Consider the following 17,638-nt stretch of genomic DNA (forward strand, 5'->3'; position numbering starts at 1 on the left):
AGCCTTTATTGAATCACAAAACTGAAACTCGAATTCCGCAGAACAAACGACCGCCCTGGTCTAACCTATGCTACAAACAGTCGCAGGTTGGAAAAGTGCCAAGTGCGGGGTACCTCAGATCCATTCATCTTAGCGAGCCTGCAGTAGCCAGCTCGGCTCACCTCGAGGACCTTGTACGGACCTTCCCAGTTTGGGTCGAGCTTGTTGGAACTATAAGCTCTGCTGATGGAGTTCTTTCGCAAGACCAGGTCTCCTGGCTGGTACTGTATAGTCTTTACTTTGGCGTTGTAATAGCGAGCGATCTGGCTCTTATACTTAGCCATTCGAATAGCAGCTTCCTCGCGCCTGACTTCGAGCATGTCCAAGTTGCACCTAAGCTCTTCCTCGTTGGAGGTTGCCACAAAGTTCTGTGTTCTGGGTGAGGGAAGACCCACCTCTGCGGGCACCACAGCCTCTACCCCGTAAGTGAGGGAGAACGGGGTCTCGTGAGTAGCCGTCCTGGGCGTAGTGCGGTAAGCCCAAAGGACACTGGGGAGCTCATCCAGCCAGCTCGATTGGGCGGACTCCAACCTAGTCTTCAATCCTTGCAGAACAGTTCGGTTAGCGTTCTCCACCTGGCCATTGGCCTGGGGGTGGCCAACCGACGTGAAGTGCTGGTCGATTCCGAGCCCGGCGCACCAGCTCCGGAAAGGGTTCTCGGCAAACTGGCGGCCGTTGTCAGATATCAGGACATGCGGAATCCCAAACCGGCAAACTATGCTCCTCCAAAAGAATTTCTGGATCGCCTTCCCCGAGATAGAGACCAGGGGCTCCGCTTCCACCCACTTTGTGAAGTAGTCTATTGCTACCACGAGGTGCTCATATCTTCCCGGGGCTCGGGGGAAGGGACCCAGGAGGTCTATCCCCCATTGAGCGAAGGGCCAAGGACTGTGGATGGGGACCATCTCCCGAGCTGGCTGATGGCGCAGCGACGCGTGCACCTGGCAGGCTCGGTATTTCTGGACCAGATCCGCTGCGTCTCGGAAGACGGAGGGCCAATAGTAGCCCAAAAGGAGGCACTTCTTAGCCAGCACTCGGGACCCCACATGGGCCGCACATATTCCTTCATGGACTTCGCGCAGGACGTAATCACCTTCTTCGGGCGTTACGCACTTTAGCCAGGGGGACAGGTACGACCTCCTGTAGAGGGTTCCCCCGGCGTAGGCGTACTTGGCAGCTCGGAGCTGGATGCGTCGGGCCTCGGCTTTGTTTTCGGGGAGGCCACCCGAGCTGAGGAAGTCAACGAGGGGCGTCATCCAGGTGGCCGGGCTGTCTACAGCCAGGACCTGGACCTGATCGATACTTTTCTGCTTTAGCACCTCCACCAATACCTCCTTGCTCAGGTGGGCAAATGAGGAGGATGCCAACTTTGAAAGGGCGTCTGCCCGCTTGTTCTGGGACCTTGGCACCCGCTCGATTTCGAACGTTTCGAACAAGGCCACCGCCTCCCGTACTTTGGCCAGGTACTTCTTCATAACCTCGTCCTTGGCTTCGTACTCCCCAAGGACCTGAAGGACGACGAGCTGTGAGTCGCTCCTGACCTGGATCGCGGTTATTCCCATCTGGTGGGCTATCCGCAATCCTGTGAGCAGGGCCTCGTACTCGGCCTCGTTGTTGGACGCGGGGAAATCCAACCGGAGGGCGTAGGTCAGTTCTTCCCCGGTAGGTGAAATGAGTAGCAGGCCCGCCCCGCTTCCTTCCTTGCTGGAGGCCCCGTCCACGAACAACACCCAGGGCTCCTTCGGCAGCCGCTCCTCGTGTTGGGGGCTTAGCTCGGTTAGATTCAAGCTAGCCCCCTCAGCAAGGAAATCCGCTAAGGCCTGGGCCTTGATGGCTTTGCGGGGTTGATAGCCGATGTCGTGCTCGGCTAGCTCGACAGCCCATTTGGTCATTCTGCCCGAGACCTCTGGCCGGGTGAGTATCTGACGCAAGGGCTGGTCAGTCAGGACTACAATGCCGTGAGCCTGAAAGTAAGGGCGGAGCTTGCGTGCCGCATGTACCAAGGCAAGGACCAACTTCTCGGCTGGCAAGTATCGTGTCTCTGGCCCCTGTAGAGCTCGGCTTACATAATACACCGGCCTCTGGGCCCCCCCATCCTCCCGCACCAGGACCGCGCTGACGGCCTCGTTGCAGGTGGATAGGTATAGGAATAAGGTCTCCCCCGGCTCTGGGGCTGTTAGAGATGGTAGCTCGGCGAGGTAGGTTTTTAGGTCGATGAAGGCCTTCTGGCACTCCTCTGTCCAGTGGAAGTCCTTCGGCGCTTTCAGTACTCGGAAGAAGGGCAGCCCCCGGACGGCGGAGCGCGAGAGAAACCTATTCAGGGCGGCCATCCTTCCTGTTAGCCGTTGGACCTCCTTCACGCTCCTCGGAGGGGCCATGTCCATGATGGCCTGGAGCTTATCCGGGTTGGCCCGGATTCCGTCTCGGGACACCAGGAAACCGAGGAACCTTCCCGATCTGACCCCAAAAGTGCACTTCTTCGGATTTAGGCGCATCCGGCTCTTCAGTAGGATGTCCAGGACCTCCCGCAGGTCGGGTATGAGGCGCTGGTCAGTTCGACTTTTGACGATCATGTCGTCCACATAAACCTCCATGCTCCTGCCGACCTGGTTCTGGAATAACTTGTTCACCAGGCGCTGGTAAGTTGCTCCCGCGTTCTTCAATCCGAAGGGCATGGTCCTGTAGCAGTAGGTTCCCTCCTCGGTGATGAAGGAGGTCTTGTCCCGGTCCTCCTCGGCCATCTCTATCTGGTGATATCCCTTAAAGGCATCCAGAAAGCACAAAACGTCAAAGCCCACAGTAGAGTCTACTAACCTGTCAATTCGAGGTAGGGGAAAGCAGTCCTTTGGGCAGGCTTTGTTAAGGTCTGTGAAGTCTACACACATTCTCCAGGTCAGGTCCTCCTTCTTGACCAGGACGGGGTTGGCCAGCCAGGTCGGGTAGTAGACCTCCAGGATGATCTTGGACTCCAATAACTTGCCGACCTCCGCCCTGATCACCTCATTTCTCTCGGGAGCGAAGCTCCTTTTCTTCTGCTTTACCGGCTTGAAGTGAGGATCCACGCCAAGGTGGTGGACTGCCAGGTCCGTTGGAATCCCAGGCATGTCGTCCACCGACCAGGCGAAGACCTGGGAGTATTCCCTCAATAGAGCTTTCAAACCCTCCTTCTCCTTGGCGGGTAACAGGGCTCCAATGCGGAGAACCTGATCGGGCCGATCCTCCCTTAAGGGGAACTCCTCCACCTCATCCTGGGCACCCAGCTGCAGGGCCTCATCCCCTGGGATGTAGGGTTCCAAACAGGTTGTCTGGGCGACCACCTTCTCCTGCCCCCGAAGCGTGGCCAGGTAACATGCTCTGGCTACCGCTGGGTCGCCTCGCACCTCGGCTATTCCCCCAGGGGTGGGGAACTTGATGCTGGGGTGGAAAGTAGAGGAGATAGCCCGGAGGGCGTTCAAAGCGGGTCTCCCCAAGAACACATTGTACGGGGACGACTGCTTGACTACCACAAAATCAACGAGAATGGCCCGGCACCTGGGGGCCTGTCCTACTGTGACCATCAGGGTGATCATCCCCTCCGAGCTGATGGGTGGTCCGGTGAAACCCACCAGAGGCGTCCGGACCGGGGTCAGCTGGTCGTCCCTTAGTCCGAGCTCCTTGAACACCCTATAGAACATAATGTCAACCGCGCTACCCTGGTCGACGTACACCTTCCTCACCCGGTAGTTGTTGGTGACGATGTCTATCACGATGGCTTCGTGGTTCCCTGCGGCCAGGGGGACTGCATCCCTGGGTCCAAAGGTAATTTCCTCGTCCATGCGCAAGCGCTTCAAGGAGTCGTCCCCCTCGGGGGGAGGTCGCTTGTTCTTCCGAGCCGCATGACTGTCCCCCCCCGTGGGGCCTCCGGCGATGGTGTTTATCACCCCCGCCAGGTTCTGGGTGTCCCGGTCGGGAGAGCAGTCCCGAGGGGCGTCACGCCGCTCCGGGCGGTCGCGGCTCCGCCCCTCGTGCCTATCTCCGTAGTGGTTGCGTCCAAGCCCCTGACCTGGTCGGCGCACGAACCCCCCTAGAAAACCGCGCTGGATCAGGTCCTCGATCTCCTTGCGCAGGGCCCAGCACCCCTCCGTGTCGTGCCCGACGTCGCGGTGGAAGGCGCAGTACCGGTCCTGGTTCCTTTTGTTCCGGGGCGTCCCCATCTTAGGCGGCCGATCTCCCAGCCCTTCCGCCTCCATGACGGCCAAGATCTAGGCTCTGGGCCGTGTTAGAGGGGTGTAGGTCTTCTCTGGGAGGGGCGGCGGAGCTGGTGCCCTGTCCTTGGAGAGACGGTCGAAGACGTTCTTCCTGACTTGGCCGTCTTTGGATTCAGGAGGGTTTGCCCGTCCTTTCCTGTCCCCGAACTCCCGATCTGATTCCCGTTTCAGGCGGCCGGCCTCCTCTGCATTGGCGGCGGCGTGAGCCCGGGTCAAGAGCTCTCCCAGGTTCTTGGGAGGTTGTTCGACGAGCTTGTAGTAGAGATCCTCTACCCTCAACCCGTTCATGAAGGCGGCCATGACCACCTTTTCGTCCTTATCCCTGATCTGCAGGCTCTCTGTGTTGAAGCGCGTCATGAAGTTCTTTAGGGACTCATCCGGCTTCTGCTTAACGGCCATCAGGTGGGCCGCGTTCTTCGAGTAGGTCTTCGAGGAAACGAACTGGGCGGCGAACTGTCTGGCCAGCTCGGTGAAACTCTGAATAGACCCCGGTGCTAGGCCCTGAAACCAGAGCCGCGCCTTACCCTTGAGAAACATGGGGAAGGTCTTGCAGCGGAGGGCATCCGCGGCGTTTTGCAGACGCATGTGCGTCAGGAAGACCGAGAGGTGGTCTTCCGGGTCGGCCGAACCATCGTACAGCTCGATGTTCGGGATTTTAAACCTCCGGGGTAACGGGTAGTCCTCGATCTCCTGGGTGAAGGGCGAGGCTGCGTAGTTGTCCCCGTACGGTTGTGGTCGCAGGATCTGCTCGAGCTCATCCCGGACGGGCTGCCACTGGGGTGGGTCGCGCGGGCGACTCTTGACAGATCGGGCGGGGGAGCGTGCGAGCCCATTTCGCGTAGGTTTCCGTGGGGAGGGGTCCCTTGGTCGGCTCCCCACGGACCGGTCGTGGGAGTACCTCTCGCTATCCCCGACAACCGAAGCTCGGTGACGAGGGGGAGTCCTCGGCCGTTTCCTCCTAGGGGGCTGGTCCTGTGACCCATCCTCCGAGGGGTCAGGGATCGACTCCTTCTCCTTCCCCGGGGCTTTGGAAGTTGGTGCGCCCCGCGCCTCTTCTCCTCCTTTTGCCTGCCGGATTATATCCTCCAGCATGGGAAGATTCTCTGTTACGAACTGGAGCATCTGCCGTCTCCGGTCCCCTGAGAGGGCCGAGCCCCCAGCGCCCCCGGCCGCTTCGTTCTCCTCTCGACGAGACCCCTCCCTGGCCCCGGCTCCGGTGCTTTCAACGGTTCGCTTGGACCGTGTCCTCGCCATCGACACTAACAATTATCTTTCGGTTCCCACAGACGGCGCCAACTGAAGAAGCACGGAACTTCCTCTGACCGAGCTGACCTGATGAGCTCGGCGTGTCGATGGGAGAGCTCGCCCCAGACCTGCAAAACAGAAAGGAGTGGACTTGCAAGGGGGCCCTGAGGTGGTCCCCGAGGGCACTCCGACGGTCAAGTTAGTTTTCCGGTGATTAACCTGGTCAGAGTGTATTGGCCCAATTGTCAGCGTACCTTGTACAGTTGATGTGTTCTGTCATTTATACCTGTGAGGGAACCCGACCTCCGTACGATTCGGGACTTACCCCGGATAATCGGTATCCCGCACTCAGGGGGATTACTCCCGATCTCTTCGGGGCGGACCTTCGCCTCCCCGGGGAGCCCTAGCCGCCATGCGGCCCAAGCTGGCCCCCCGTGGGCTCGGGGTCCAAGCCCAGCTCGAATCACCCAGGGCTGCCACGTGCCCGGGCCCAAGAAGGGCCTCTGCAGTACCTTTTTTTTTTTTTTTGGAGGGAGCACCTTCATGCATGGACTAACTTGGATCTCTAGAGGTTCTCCTTCACATTTGACGTGCATAGTGCGCCATTAGGCATTGGGGCGACTAAGCGGTCAACACAAGGCAACATCAAAACAGTTGCGCATTTGGCCCACCAGTAGTACTAGGCAACCAATCAGACTACTCCGGTCTTGATTTATTTTCTTCAGTTTCCATTTCATCTACTTCTCCACTGAACCTCTAGAGAAAGCTCAGTCGTTAAATTTTCTTGTCTGTTCAAATGTCTAACATCAAAGTTAGAATTTTAATCAAAACATTAAAGTGGAAACAAAGTGTCATCTTTTGTTTTTCAAAAAAACAAAATAAACTAATGACAGTAAATACATCAAAACGTAAAACAGATCTAATAGATGGGAGAAATTTCCTCCTAATTTGAAACTCCAAAAATGTGATTCTCGACTAGATTAATGCAAGTCTTATAAATTGATTACATTTTCAATCAATTCAATTTCAGGGTAAACATGCAATATGCCCAAGTATAGCCCTGCCCTGGTTTTCACGGTACAACCACTTCTTCATTCAAAGAAGTCATTAGCATACTATAGAAAGAAAAGGACCCTAAAGAATAAGAATCACAAAAGTTAGTTTGGTTAAGAAAACCAAATACTTTAGAGCAAAGGTAGACGATGAGATCCTCAAAATATCATAACTATGAAAACATTTAGCATATATTTATATATATGAAGAACAACATTTATTTAGGTTGAAATCAACTGTATATATTCTAGTAGTAGCACTGGAGGGAGGGAGTGCTCTAACATTGATTCGGACTAAAACCAATCATCTTATTGGCAAGGTCGTAATTAACCCTCATCCCTTGCTGCTGTATATTCCCAAGTATTGAGACAGATTGCGTAGTGACAGTAAAAGCCAAACAATTCTTGGCACTATCACCAACACGAAACCAGTAATTTGCAGGCCTCAACGGCAGCGTTTTGCCCCCAGAGAAATCAAGCGACATCGTTGGATAGCCATCTGTGGGGTTTGACGATAGATCATAGCAAGTGTCAAATTTAACTAGACCACCATCGTAGCCGCTCGTGCGAGTCAAGGCTTTAGCGTACTTAACAAACGTATCACGGACCGAGTTATAAACCTCATCTGGCAACGCCGTTATGGTGGTGCCCGAGTCAACTACAATTCCCCCACTTCCATCTTGGCCTATTTGGTAAGCTGATGCGGGAATGGGTACTTGTTCTCCATTAATGGTAATCCCCGTGAGCTCCACGTAGTAAAAAACCTCAATTCTTCGATTGATTATCAAGGGAACGAGGACTGAGTCACCAGGTGGAGCTGAGTTAAACTCAAGAGTCGAGGACTTGCCCGAGTCTCTATCCACGAGACAGTAGGAGAAGGACGTCGCTTGAATTTGAGAAGGAAAGCTTACAGGAGTGCCCCCAAGACCAAGTATCCCAGACGCCCCCCCTCGTTGATTATGGCCGCACCCGATGGCTACTTTATCAACCGAACCTGAACTTCCAAACGACACCGTTTCAGTGGCGAATTCTCCCTCAACAGTGGATCTATCTCCGTAGCTCGTTATAAACATACACGGGTCAGCTTGGCAATTTTTGTTTCTGCCCAGGGAGGCACATTCCTGGGATGTGCAGGATAAAAGACTGTAAGATGAAGACCCAGATGGGTCAAAGACCGAACCGGACACGCTGGAACACCCATCGCAGGGTAGGCATTGGAGCCAGTTGATTTGGCTACCCGTATCCGCTAGCAGGAGGAATTCTTTTACTGGTTGGCCCACTCCGACCTGAGCTAAGTACCCTCCTCCAACTTGAGTCAGCGTAGTTTCCAGGTCCTCCGGTTGGACTTGGCGTCCGGTTTAACGTCATGAGGGCGGTTGAAGGTGGAGAGAGCCCGCTCAATTTTGGAGTTGATGAGCTTGGCTCGGGCTCGGTCACTCGCCAGTCGGGAGCGTACGAGGTCGGAGTAGTTGTTGTTTGGCGGCTTTATGATGGATGAATAAGGGTGTAGGGAGAGGGACAAAACGGAGGAGGTCGAGGTGGGCTGAGCTTTTTCTGTTGAGAAGAGCTGAAGTCTTTTGAAAACTGAAGCAGAGACTGCTTGAGGTGAAAATGGACTGAGGGTGAAGGAGAAGAAGAAGAAGAGGATGATGAGGATGTTAATGGAAGGAAATGGCCTTTGAGCTTCTCGAGCCATGTTTGTGGTTTTGGAGCAGAAGAGAAGACAGGAGAGAAGGGATGAGAAGTTTGGAAGGAGCAAGGGTTTATATAGACGTCGATCTGCATGGAGGGCATGTGGTTAATTAAGACATGGCTGCACTCACATTTTATTTATTTATTTAGTTTTTTGTTTAGGATAAGTTCAAATTCAATTACGGTAGAAAACGTTGATCAGACACAACCACGCGCTTCTTTCCTGAAGAAATGAAGAGAAAATTAAACTAGCAGTTGCTTAAAGATAGCACGTATAGTAATTCAGATGCTGCGTATATATGGAGAAGCAGTCTGAAAAATGGCCCCTCACAAATATCACCATATTAACCATCCTCTCAACTTTTTAAGAGCGAAGACTTAGAGGAGCGTCCACGACAGTTGGTCCTTCTGGTGGGCATTGGTCACAATAATTATCTAGAAATGTTTTATTCTTTGTAATGTGGAATAACTTTCCTCTACACATGCATATTAATGGCATTGAATATGATGGCAAATTGGAATTGCAGTAGCTAGGGAACAAGAAGGCTTTCAAGGTAGATGGGAAAACGGCAACAGACAACTCGGTTTGATCTTTCATGATGAGCAAATATATATTGGCTCGACTGCAGGGTTATGCCTAATTAGAAATAATTAGGGTTAATATAAAAAAAAAAAAAAAAAACCCACAGAAAATTGCTATCTGCCAATCACACTGATTACTGTGACTTCCTTGTTTCCGATAGTCATGCCTTCGTTATCTATAGTTAAATGGTGGGTGCTATGGATTAATAGATTCAAGTAACAATTTTTCGTAAAGAAATGTTTAAGGGTTTACGTAAAAAAAAAAAATCAAGGGAGTGGAGTGTAAAATTCAGGTAATCGTTTTTCATGCAGAAACTCTCTTTCGGTATCGCATGCATTGCAGATTAGGCCATTAGGCGATTAATTAGCGGTCAACGGTACGCAACATTCAAAACAGTTGCACATTTTTATTTAGTCCACTCGTCAACCAATGAGACCATTTCGTCATTCGTTAATGCTCTTTCTAGATCAAAAATGTCTAACAGGATTGAATTAAACCTAAAATGAAAAGAAATTGTACCTTTTGCTTTTTTTTTTTTTTAATTTGGGGATAATTTCATTCAATGAAAATTGCACTAATAGCAGTAAATAACATCAAAATGTGCAAGGAATGCAACAGACAGAAGGAATTTTCTTCTGTTTCGAAGAATTAAGAGAATCCAAATTGTTATTCTCAAGTAGACTAATGCAAGTTTCATAAACTAATTAGTTAGCATTTTGAATTATTAGCTCTATTTGCTAGTAAAACAAAAAACAAAAAAGCACCTAGACCAAAGCAATAGAAGAGAAAGAACAAAAGGTCAACTAGAAAATTATTATCAAATTAGGGTCTGTTTGGTTGGAAGTAAAATGTTTTCCTTGGGAAAATATTTTTCGTGGAAGTAATTTTCCATGAAAATCATTTTCCTTTCATCATTTTCAGGTGTTTGGTTAGCTTATTGAAAATATTTTCTTACTTCATTTTTCTGGTGTTTGTTTAACTTTTGAAATATTTTCACTTTTATCTCTATCTTTATTTTCTACACATTATAACTACATACTTTTTCCCATACAAAATAAGAAAATTTATCTCATTGTTTAACTTTAAAAAATCTTGGAGAAATGTATATATGAATAAAAAATATCTCCTTAAGCAATAAACAAATTGCTGGTCATTTAGTGTCAAATATCAATCACATGCAATGCTTATTGTGACATATATCTTGCACTCTCACTGCTGAAAGTTTCTCTAGAAAAAATGTCCTTATTATACATAATCAATTACTAGCATAGGATGAGCAGGATGAGGTTTTTTTTTTTTTTTTTTTGAATATACTATGGGGAGGGTTGGGTGGTACGGGGGAGGGAGTGTAAGGAAGAGGTCTTGGGTTCGAGTCCTCCTGTTTACATTAAAAAAAAAAGAACATACTACAAGATGTTTTCAGTAAGTTTGGAACATACTACAGGCGGAATGCATGCATTTCGGAAAACAATTTCAGTAAGTTTGGAAGGGAAGTTGTTTTCCATAAGATGAATGAAAATATTTTACATAGGAAAATGTTTTCAGTAACTTTTGTGCAACCAAACACGGGAAATTGGGAAAATATTTTCCTGGAAAATATTTTCACCCGAAACAAACGGACCCTTAAAGTTGTAAATTTCCGTTGATATTATCAAATATTATCAAGTTTCATAAACTAACGTTGTGCGCTTCCGTTATTTCTATTGGCAGATTATAATCAAAGTGGCGATGGCAAAGACAATATCAATCAGGCTGTCGATCTAACGATTTGTTTTATGTGTTGAATCATTCTGCAAGTAAAGCCAACCGAGTCAATGGCTACTAGTCATCAATTAGGCAACCAAAGAAGTTAACCTTCTTTGATATCCATTAATTAGAGCCTACAAAGACCAGGTCTTTTTTCTTGCCAATATTAAATTTTTAAGGCCAAACGTCCAGCAGCAAAACAAAGCATTAAAGATGGAAAAGAAAAAGAAAAATTTCCCTTTTATAGTTTTATTAGGTCAAGCCAGGAGTAGGACTAGAAGAAGGAAAACGTTTCTTCCATTACTGCTTCACAACTTAACTCCGATATGTGTAACTTGATTGTCGGAGACAAATCAAGGGACTTAACCCTGATTCTCCTACTCCTGGTTGCAGGTCATCAGATCGGAAGACCTTACGAGTTCCAGCTCGATCGTGCAACGAGCAATTGATAAATCATTACACCGAAAACGGAGAGGATTTTTCTTGTAGATATACCTTAATTGACATGATCGAATATGTGTGGTTCGTTTTGTTAGAAAAGCTAGCTCAAGGATTAATCCAGCAAAAACAATGAAAGACTTCACATAACTTGCTTTTAAATTAAAATGAAGACAGCAGGGCTGAAACCAATCAGCCTTGTTATGTTCCACACAAGTAATATTTTGCATGCATTTATGTGGATAATGAAACGGGCAATGGAATGGTTGTACAATTCCCTCCTTGCCAAGTAATTGATTTCCTGATAGTTCCCCCCAAACGATGTGGACTATATATCAACAAAGTACATCATATATACCATATTTACTAATCGAAAGAGGGATTATTTTTCCTATATAATGTATATCTGATCACACATAGATGCATGACTCATGTACGTTTTAAGTTTCACATTTAACTTTGTACCGGTACTGCTTGACATTCCGACGAGTGGACATGGAAAAGAATGTGAACGTCGAGCCAAATAATTTGGTGGGGATAACAAACTGATGCGACGTCCAAACCTGCCAAAAGCACTGGACCTCTATTACAGTACTATTTCCTCCTCCTCCCTCCCATTCATTTGGTTATACTTTTCATTTTGATATGTTTCAATGACTCATTTTGAGATGTTTCAAAACAATTGTTATGTTAGAAAAGTCAAAACAACTTTTACACTTTCTTTCTAATATAACCATTCTTTTCAATCATACATTCAAATCTAAAATTTTAATTTGAGGGGTAAAATTGAAAAAAGAAGCATAAACATCACAATCAAACTACTATTCTTAAAAAGTTGGATTCTCCTAACATAACCAAATGAATGGGACGGAGGGAGTATTATCCTTGTCGCCCCAACAATTTCGGAGACCAGGCATCCGAAAGTTGAGTTTTGTCTGTTACAAATTACGTAGTTTATACGACTCTTATTACATTTAACGTAAATTCGTCCCATAATGAGTTGTCCTAGGTCATCAAAGACTTATTCTTGATTGATTACTTTAGCTAATTATGGATTCTAATGTTAGATAATCAGTTTCTTTGATATTTTTATTTATTTTAATTATACAATTTTTTTATTTTTAATATTAAAAAAACTGAAATTCATAATCAATCAAAAAATTAAATTTTACTAATTCTCATTATTCTCTATAGTCATTTTTTTTAATCTTAATCTGATTTTGTAAAATCTGAAACCAAGCAGTATTAGTATGAATTTACAAATATTTTGGTTCCAATTTCTTCGGATGTCCTCTCGAAGGAAGGGACAATATTTTGGTTCAAATCAAATATACTCTCGTACTAGCAATATGAGAGAGTGGTCTTAACATTGATTCGGACTAAAACCAATCACCTTATTGGTAAGGTCGTAAGTGACCCGCATCCCTTGCTGCTGTATGTTCCCAATTATTGACACCAGTTCCGAAGTGCCGGTAAAAGCCAAACAGTGCTTGCCACTGGTATCAACCTATGTTTTCAGAACCGGACCGAATATCGACTCGATCGAGTTCAAGGGTCAGGGGTCAATGGGTTCAACCGGATTCGATAGGGGTTGAACCGGATGACGTCATAAATAAAATTTATTTAAAAATTAAAATATTATATGTAAAATACTTAATAACATGTTAATATTAATAAAGGTATATTCATATATATTTGATATTTCAAATATATTTAATAAGAAAATACAAATAAATTAGAGCAATCAAGTAGCAATTTATATTATATAATAAGCATTAACAAGTTTAGAATTAAATTATGGACTTAATTGAAAAATAACACCAAACTTTAAGACAACATTTATAAAGTATGAAATATTTGAGATATGTTAATAATTTTTAACAACTTAAGGATCAAAACATCATATTAAAAAATATTTTGACCTTTCAAAAAAAGTAAAAAGAAAAAAAAAAGAGACCGAGTTCATTTTTCCGGCCAAACCCGGGTTTTGATCTGATTTGACCGAATTTTTGATTTTTCGATTTTTAGGATTAACTCGGACCAGCCAACTGGTCGGCTCCCGGTTCGACCGGCGATCCGATCCGAGTTTAAAAACAGAGGTATCAACACAAATCAAATAATTTGCAGGCCTCAGCGACAGCGTTTTGCCCCCATGGAATTCAAGCGACATCGTTGGATAGCCATCTGTGGGCTCAGATGATAGATCATAGCAAGTGTCAAATTTAACTGGACCATAGTCGAACCCGCTCACGGGAGGCAAGGCTCGAGCGTACTTAACAAACGTATCGCGGACCGAGTTATAAACCTGAGTTGGAGTTATCGTGGTGCCCGAGTCAACTACGATTCCCCGCGTCCATCTTCGCCTATTTAGTAATCTCATGCTGGGATGGATACTTTTTCTCCATTAATAGTGACCCCGTGAGTTCCACGTAATAATATAGACAACGAGAATCCGTACGCATACCCAAAAAAAAAAAAAATACAGTACTAGTCTACTCTACTAGCTGCTTAAATGGATGGATTATGGTTTTCCATTATCCATTTAAACCCTATCCATTTATATCCATTTTTAAATGATTGTAATTGGATTGGATTAAATTTATCCATTATCCATTAAACAAAAACCATTTATCAACCATTTATTTATTTTGCTACTTCTATTCTGAACATTATCAATCCCATCACAGTACAGGAACTCAAAATACTTCAAGTGAGATAAACTTGAAACTGAGAGAAGTGTGTCCATCCATATACAAAATGACACTTTCACATACTCAATCACGGGGCACCCAGAGAGAATTTGGTGAAATAAAAACTTGTCGGTGAAACAAGAATGAGATAAAGAAAGCTTCTGTAGATGTGGAAGTTTGATATCCAATCCACTCTCAAATCTACAGCCACATAAGCTTAAAACTTTTAGCGAGCTAGCGAGCAAAATCGATTGCGGAACGCTATAAAAATATCTATCTGAGCCCGACAAACTATCAATACAAACAGCAAGTTCTGGAGCAGTCCTGTCTACTGCTATACCAATCCATTGGTCCATATTAGGCATCAACAACTCCATATCAGGGAAGTCAATATACAATTGAAATCTTTGTACGCCAAAATCTAGTTGCAAGCGCCGACAGATGGAATTTCCAGCAAGAATCAAGAAATCATGTTTTCGCTTTTTTATATGAACGTCACCAACAACTTGCTCTCGTTCTGTGACTGAATTATCATAGAAAAAGTGGAATACAAGACAAGGATAAGTGGACCAGGTGCGATTCCAAGTCTTTGACAATATTGCAGTAGAGGTAAAATCTCTGGCATGCAGACAAGATAAAATGTGATGAATCACGAAATCAGGCAGCCGCGAGATGAAGTCCAAAGGGGCAATCTCCAAACCAGACCTCTCCTGCTCACAGTCCTCTATTATTAACCAACAAAAGCGGTCATTGACCAGTTAGAACTCAAATTTCATCATTCACTCATTTACAAACTAATTCCAACTCAAATATGCTTGATAATCAAAACAGAACCAATTAGAACTCAAACGTTCATCATTCATTCATAATTATACACTAATATGAACTGAAACGTGCTGGATTATCAAAGTTATGCGCTAATTTGAAACTCAAACAGTTCCTTATTTATTGACGATCATACGCAAATTCGAACTCCAACGTGCTGATTCACTACAATTATATGCTAATCAAAATCAAAAGTCTTCATCCATTCATGATTATAAAATAATAATTAGTGTATAAAAAGCCCTGGAGCAATAATAATTACTAAAAAGTCCTAATTACCATCACAATTAATTATAGAACAAATCCAAGTACTGGAGCAGGGATCTTAGGTGTGCAATGGGTTACTTGATTCACCCTGTTCACGAAGAATTTGCTTGATCCGATATACCAGGTTTGTCTATACAAATATTAACTTTGCGTACAATGGCAAGTAGGGTCGATTCCACTGGGAGCGGGTAGGAAATTATTTCTTTTCAAGTCAATAGAATAAAATTGGGGGATTTTTAATGGGAGGCAAATAAAAAAAATAAGAATAAAAATAAAGCAAACTAAATTCAAAACTAATTCACAAAGCACAAGTTACTAAAAGTAGCAATTAATAAAATTCTATCCAAAGGATCAACTGCTTAGGTACGGTCCAACTAAATGATCATCGATGCAAAGATATTTCGTCCATTCATCACTAGGTTGGTTATAGCTATCAACAAGCTCTGATAACCAGTTCTTCCTTACTTTTTCGACAGTCAAGGTACGTTTCCCTAACCAGATAACAACCCTAGGTACGACCGTAGGAATTTAATTATCCAATTGCATTAACGCTAGAAGAACCCAACCTTAACTAATAAACACGCTAAGAGGGTTTATTTAAGTTAGATCTTACGTTTTCCCAATATAAAGCCAATTATGGTGGTTGTCACTAGGTATCAACTAAACGAACAATTACGGATTCAATTTAGTTAATGTGACAGTAGTCTATTAAATTAAATCAAATACCCGACCGTTGATATTTAATTAATAAATTACCCAAAAACAATTAATTCAGGAAACGCACGAATAGCAACAAATTGGAAGAAATAATGAAGATTCGATTAGATCTCACAGATATTATGGACCGCGCTTTCGCGTCAACTTTTGGGTAGAGGAGAAAATTAGCCGCTCCTCATCGTGTCAATCCCGCGTGATTTAATTGAATTCATTCAATTATTTGCCGAAGAATTGGGGAAAGGGAATTAATTGCAGTAACGACAGAGAAGGCCCTACCTTCGCTTTTGTTTTGGAGCCGCGAGTGCAAGAACAAAAACTAATGGAAATTGTTTAGAGCCAAAGTCGAGCGAAAGGAGTCTCGTTCATACAAAGCCCAAAAAGCACTAGAGAAATCTTCCTCTTCTGACCGATGGGCAAAGGGAAATTGACGCTTAGCTAATTGATTAGACGTCAATCTCACTTTTTTCCTAATTGCGGCTAAAGAGAAAAAGACCAAAAGCGTCTGACAGATCTTGCAGAAAGTAAACTAAAGCTAAGGTATTGATTCCCCCTGAATCTGGCTTTTTCTATTCTTTTATAGCCGCCGTAGGAGAAAAGCATTAGGAACAAGGCTTTTTGTCCAAGGGCTCTGATCTTATGCATCTGGTCCACGTAGACCGGTTTTCTTAATTGGGTCTCCTGCTATTGGTCCCGCGGATTCGGCTTTTCGGCAACATCTATCTTTTCTGGCGTGGCCACGCCCTGAGATGAAGGGTCTTCTGGAAATTTGCCTCAAGAGATTACTTTTAACGCCAATCACCTATAATTCATACAAATATGAAATATGAACAAAACCTCAATACTTAGCACAGTAAGTAGCCAAAATTAGGACAAAATAACAGTGCAAAATGTGCCAAATAACCGCTCTATCATAAAGTAATCAGACTAAATAGTGCAGGATTATGACAATTAAGCAACTGAAGCATTTACAGAAAGAAAGTTTACAAAGAGTACCTGACTCCATGAAGGGCAAGCCGGCAAAGACTTTGAAAAGGCGAACCAGATTATATCAGTAAATGTTAAAAAGTTACCGAGGAAATCAATTTAAATTACGCAGGCCAGAAGAAGACTGCAAATTCCAGCTGACTTTGTGAATTAAAATGTTGAGCAGAAAATAAAGCATGATCATAAGGATAAACAAAAGTACCTGAAAATAATTAATAGCCTCTGTAATTTAGCCCCAATTCCCGGAACATGTAGACGACGGGGGCGAGTGAGAGAATAGAGATACTGGACCACAAGCACGTGCAATCGTTCCTGGCAATTATGTGCATTTTGCACAGCGCGTAATTTTATTTGTAGATGGTGTAACTTACTTTCAACAACGTGTAACTTTAAAACAAAATTTTTTGGGTCCCACACATGTTGTTAAATTCGAGATACAAGATAAAATCTGGACCGTACAATTTTTTTGGCCAAATCTTGGCTGTGAACAGCTCAGGAGTGGTCCATCTGATGACCGCTCCTGCCCCTCATCCAGAGATACTAGATAGCGTGAAACTGTGAATATACGCAGTTAGGTAGTAGACTATTAGTTTCTTCCATTAGTTTTTCTTGATAAAATATTTGTGACTCCGTTTGAATTAACTGTTTTTGAAATATTTTTGAAATATTTTAATGTAACAGCGTATATGAAAAACTTTTATTGTAAATTTTTTTGTGATGTTTTTGAAGAAAGTTTTGAAATATATTTTGGGGTACCTTTTAAAATTAAAATATTTTAAAGATATTTCTGAAAAATTAATACTATCACCCACAACCACAAATAACCACCAATACCACCTCCACCACCCCCTCCTTCATCCTTTCTCTTCCTCCTCTCTCTTCCCTTTCCCTCCCTCCGTCCCCCTCAATCTGGCCACAACCAAAGGCTGCAATCTGGTCGCAGCCAGAAAGTTGCTAGGCAGCGGCTAGATTGCGGCCTCTAGTCGCAACCAGAGGCCTTGATCTGGTCCTGACAAATTGAGGGAGGAAGAAAAGGGAGGGGGTAGTAGTGGTGGGTGGTGGTGACGGGTAGTGGTGGTGATAAGTGAAAAATGTTATATAATTTATTTGTAA

At 44.9% G+C, this 17,638-nt stretch overlaps 3 protein-coding genes across 3 annotated transcripts; all 3 read right to left on the reverse strand.

The window, feature by feature from the left end:
* Positions 1-65: 65 nt before the first annotated feature.
* LOC113767998 lies at positions 66-4,268 on the reverse strand. Its single transcript, XM_027312206.1, has one exon. It carries the CDS (start codon positions 4,266-4,268, stop codon positions 66-68), a length of 4,203 nt encoding a protein of 1,400 aa, XP_027168007.1.
* Positions 4,269-6,727: 2,459 nt separating this feature from the next.
* On the reverse strand, positions 6,728-8,335 carry LOC113767358 (protein ASPARTIC PROTEASE IN GUARD CELL 1-like). Its single transcript, XM_027311418.1, has one exon. It carries the CDS (start codon positions 7,654-7,656, stop codon positions 6,862-6,864), a length of 795 nt encoding a protein of 264 aa, XP_027167219.1. The 5' UTR covers positions 7,657-8,335; the 3' UTR covers positions 6,728-6,861.
* A 5,306-nt stretch (positions 8,336-13,641) lies between these two features.
* LOC113768001 (F-box/FBD/LRR-repeat protein At1g13570-like) lies at positions 13,642-16,544 on the reverse strand. Its single transcript, XM_027312211.1, has 2 exons — positions 16,535-16,544; positions 13,642-14,456 (listed from the first exon to the last, which is right to left on the reverse strand). The coding sequence occupies exons 1-2, from the start codon at positions 16,542-16,544 to the stop codon at positions 13,642-13,644; spliced, it is 825 nt and encodes a 274-aa protein (XP_027168012.1).
* Positions 16,545-17,638: the final 1,094 nt, after the last annotated feature.

The sequence above is a fragment of the Coffea eugenioides genome, chromosome 4, assembly GCF_003713205.1.
Source record: "Coffea eugenioides isolate CCC68of chromosome 4, Ceug_1.0, whole genome shotgun sequence".
NCBI classification, from domain to species: Eukaryota; Viridiplantae; Streptophyta; class Magnoliopsida; order Gentianales; family Rubiaceae; genus Coffea; species Coffea eugenioides.

Bases quoted from the DNA above. Each gene is read 5' to 3' on its own strand.
- LOC113767998 (XM_027312206.1), bottom strand. From the start codon at position 4,268: ATGGAGGCGGAAGGGCTGGGAGATCGGCCGCCTAAGATGGGGACGCCC.
- LOC113767358 (XM_027311418.1), bottom strand. From the start codon at position 7,656: ATGTTTATAACGAGCTACGGAGATAGATCCACTGTTGAGGGAGAATTC.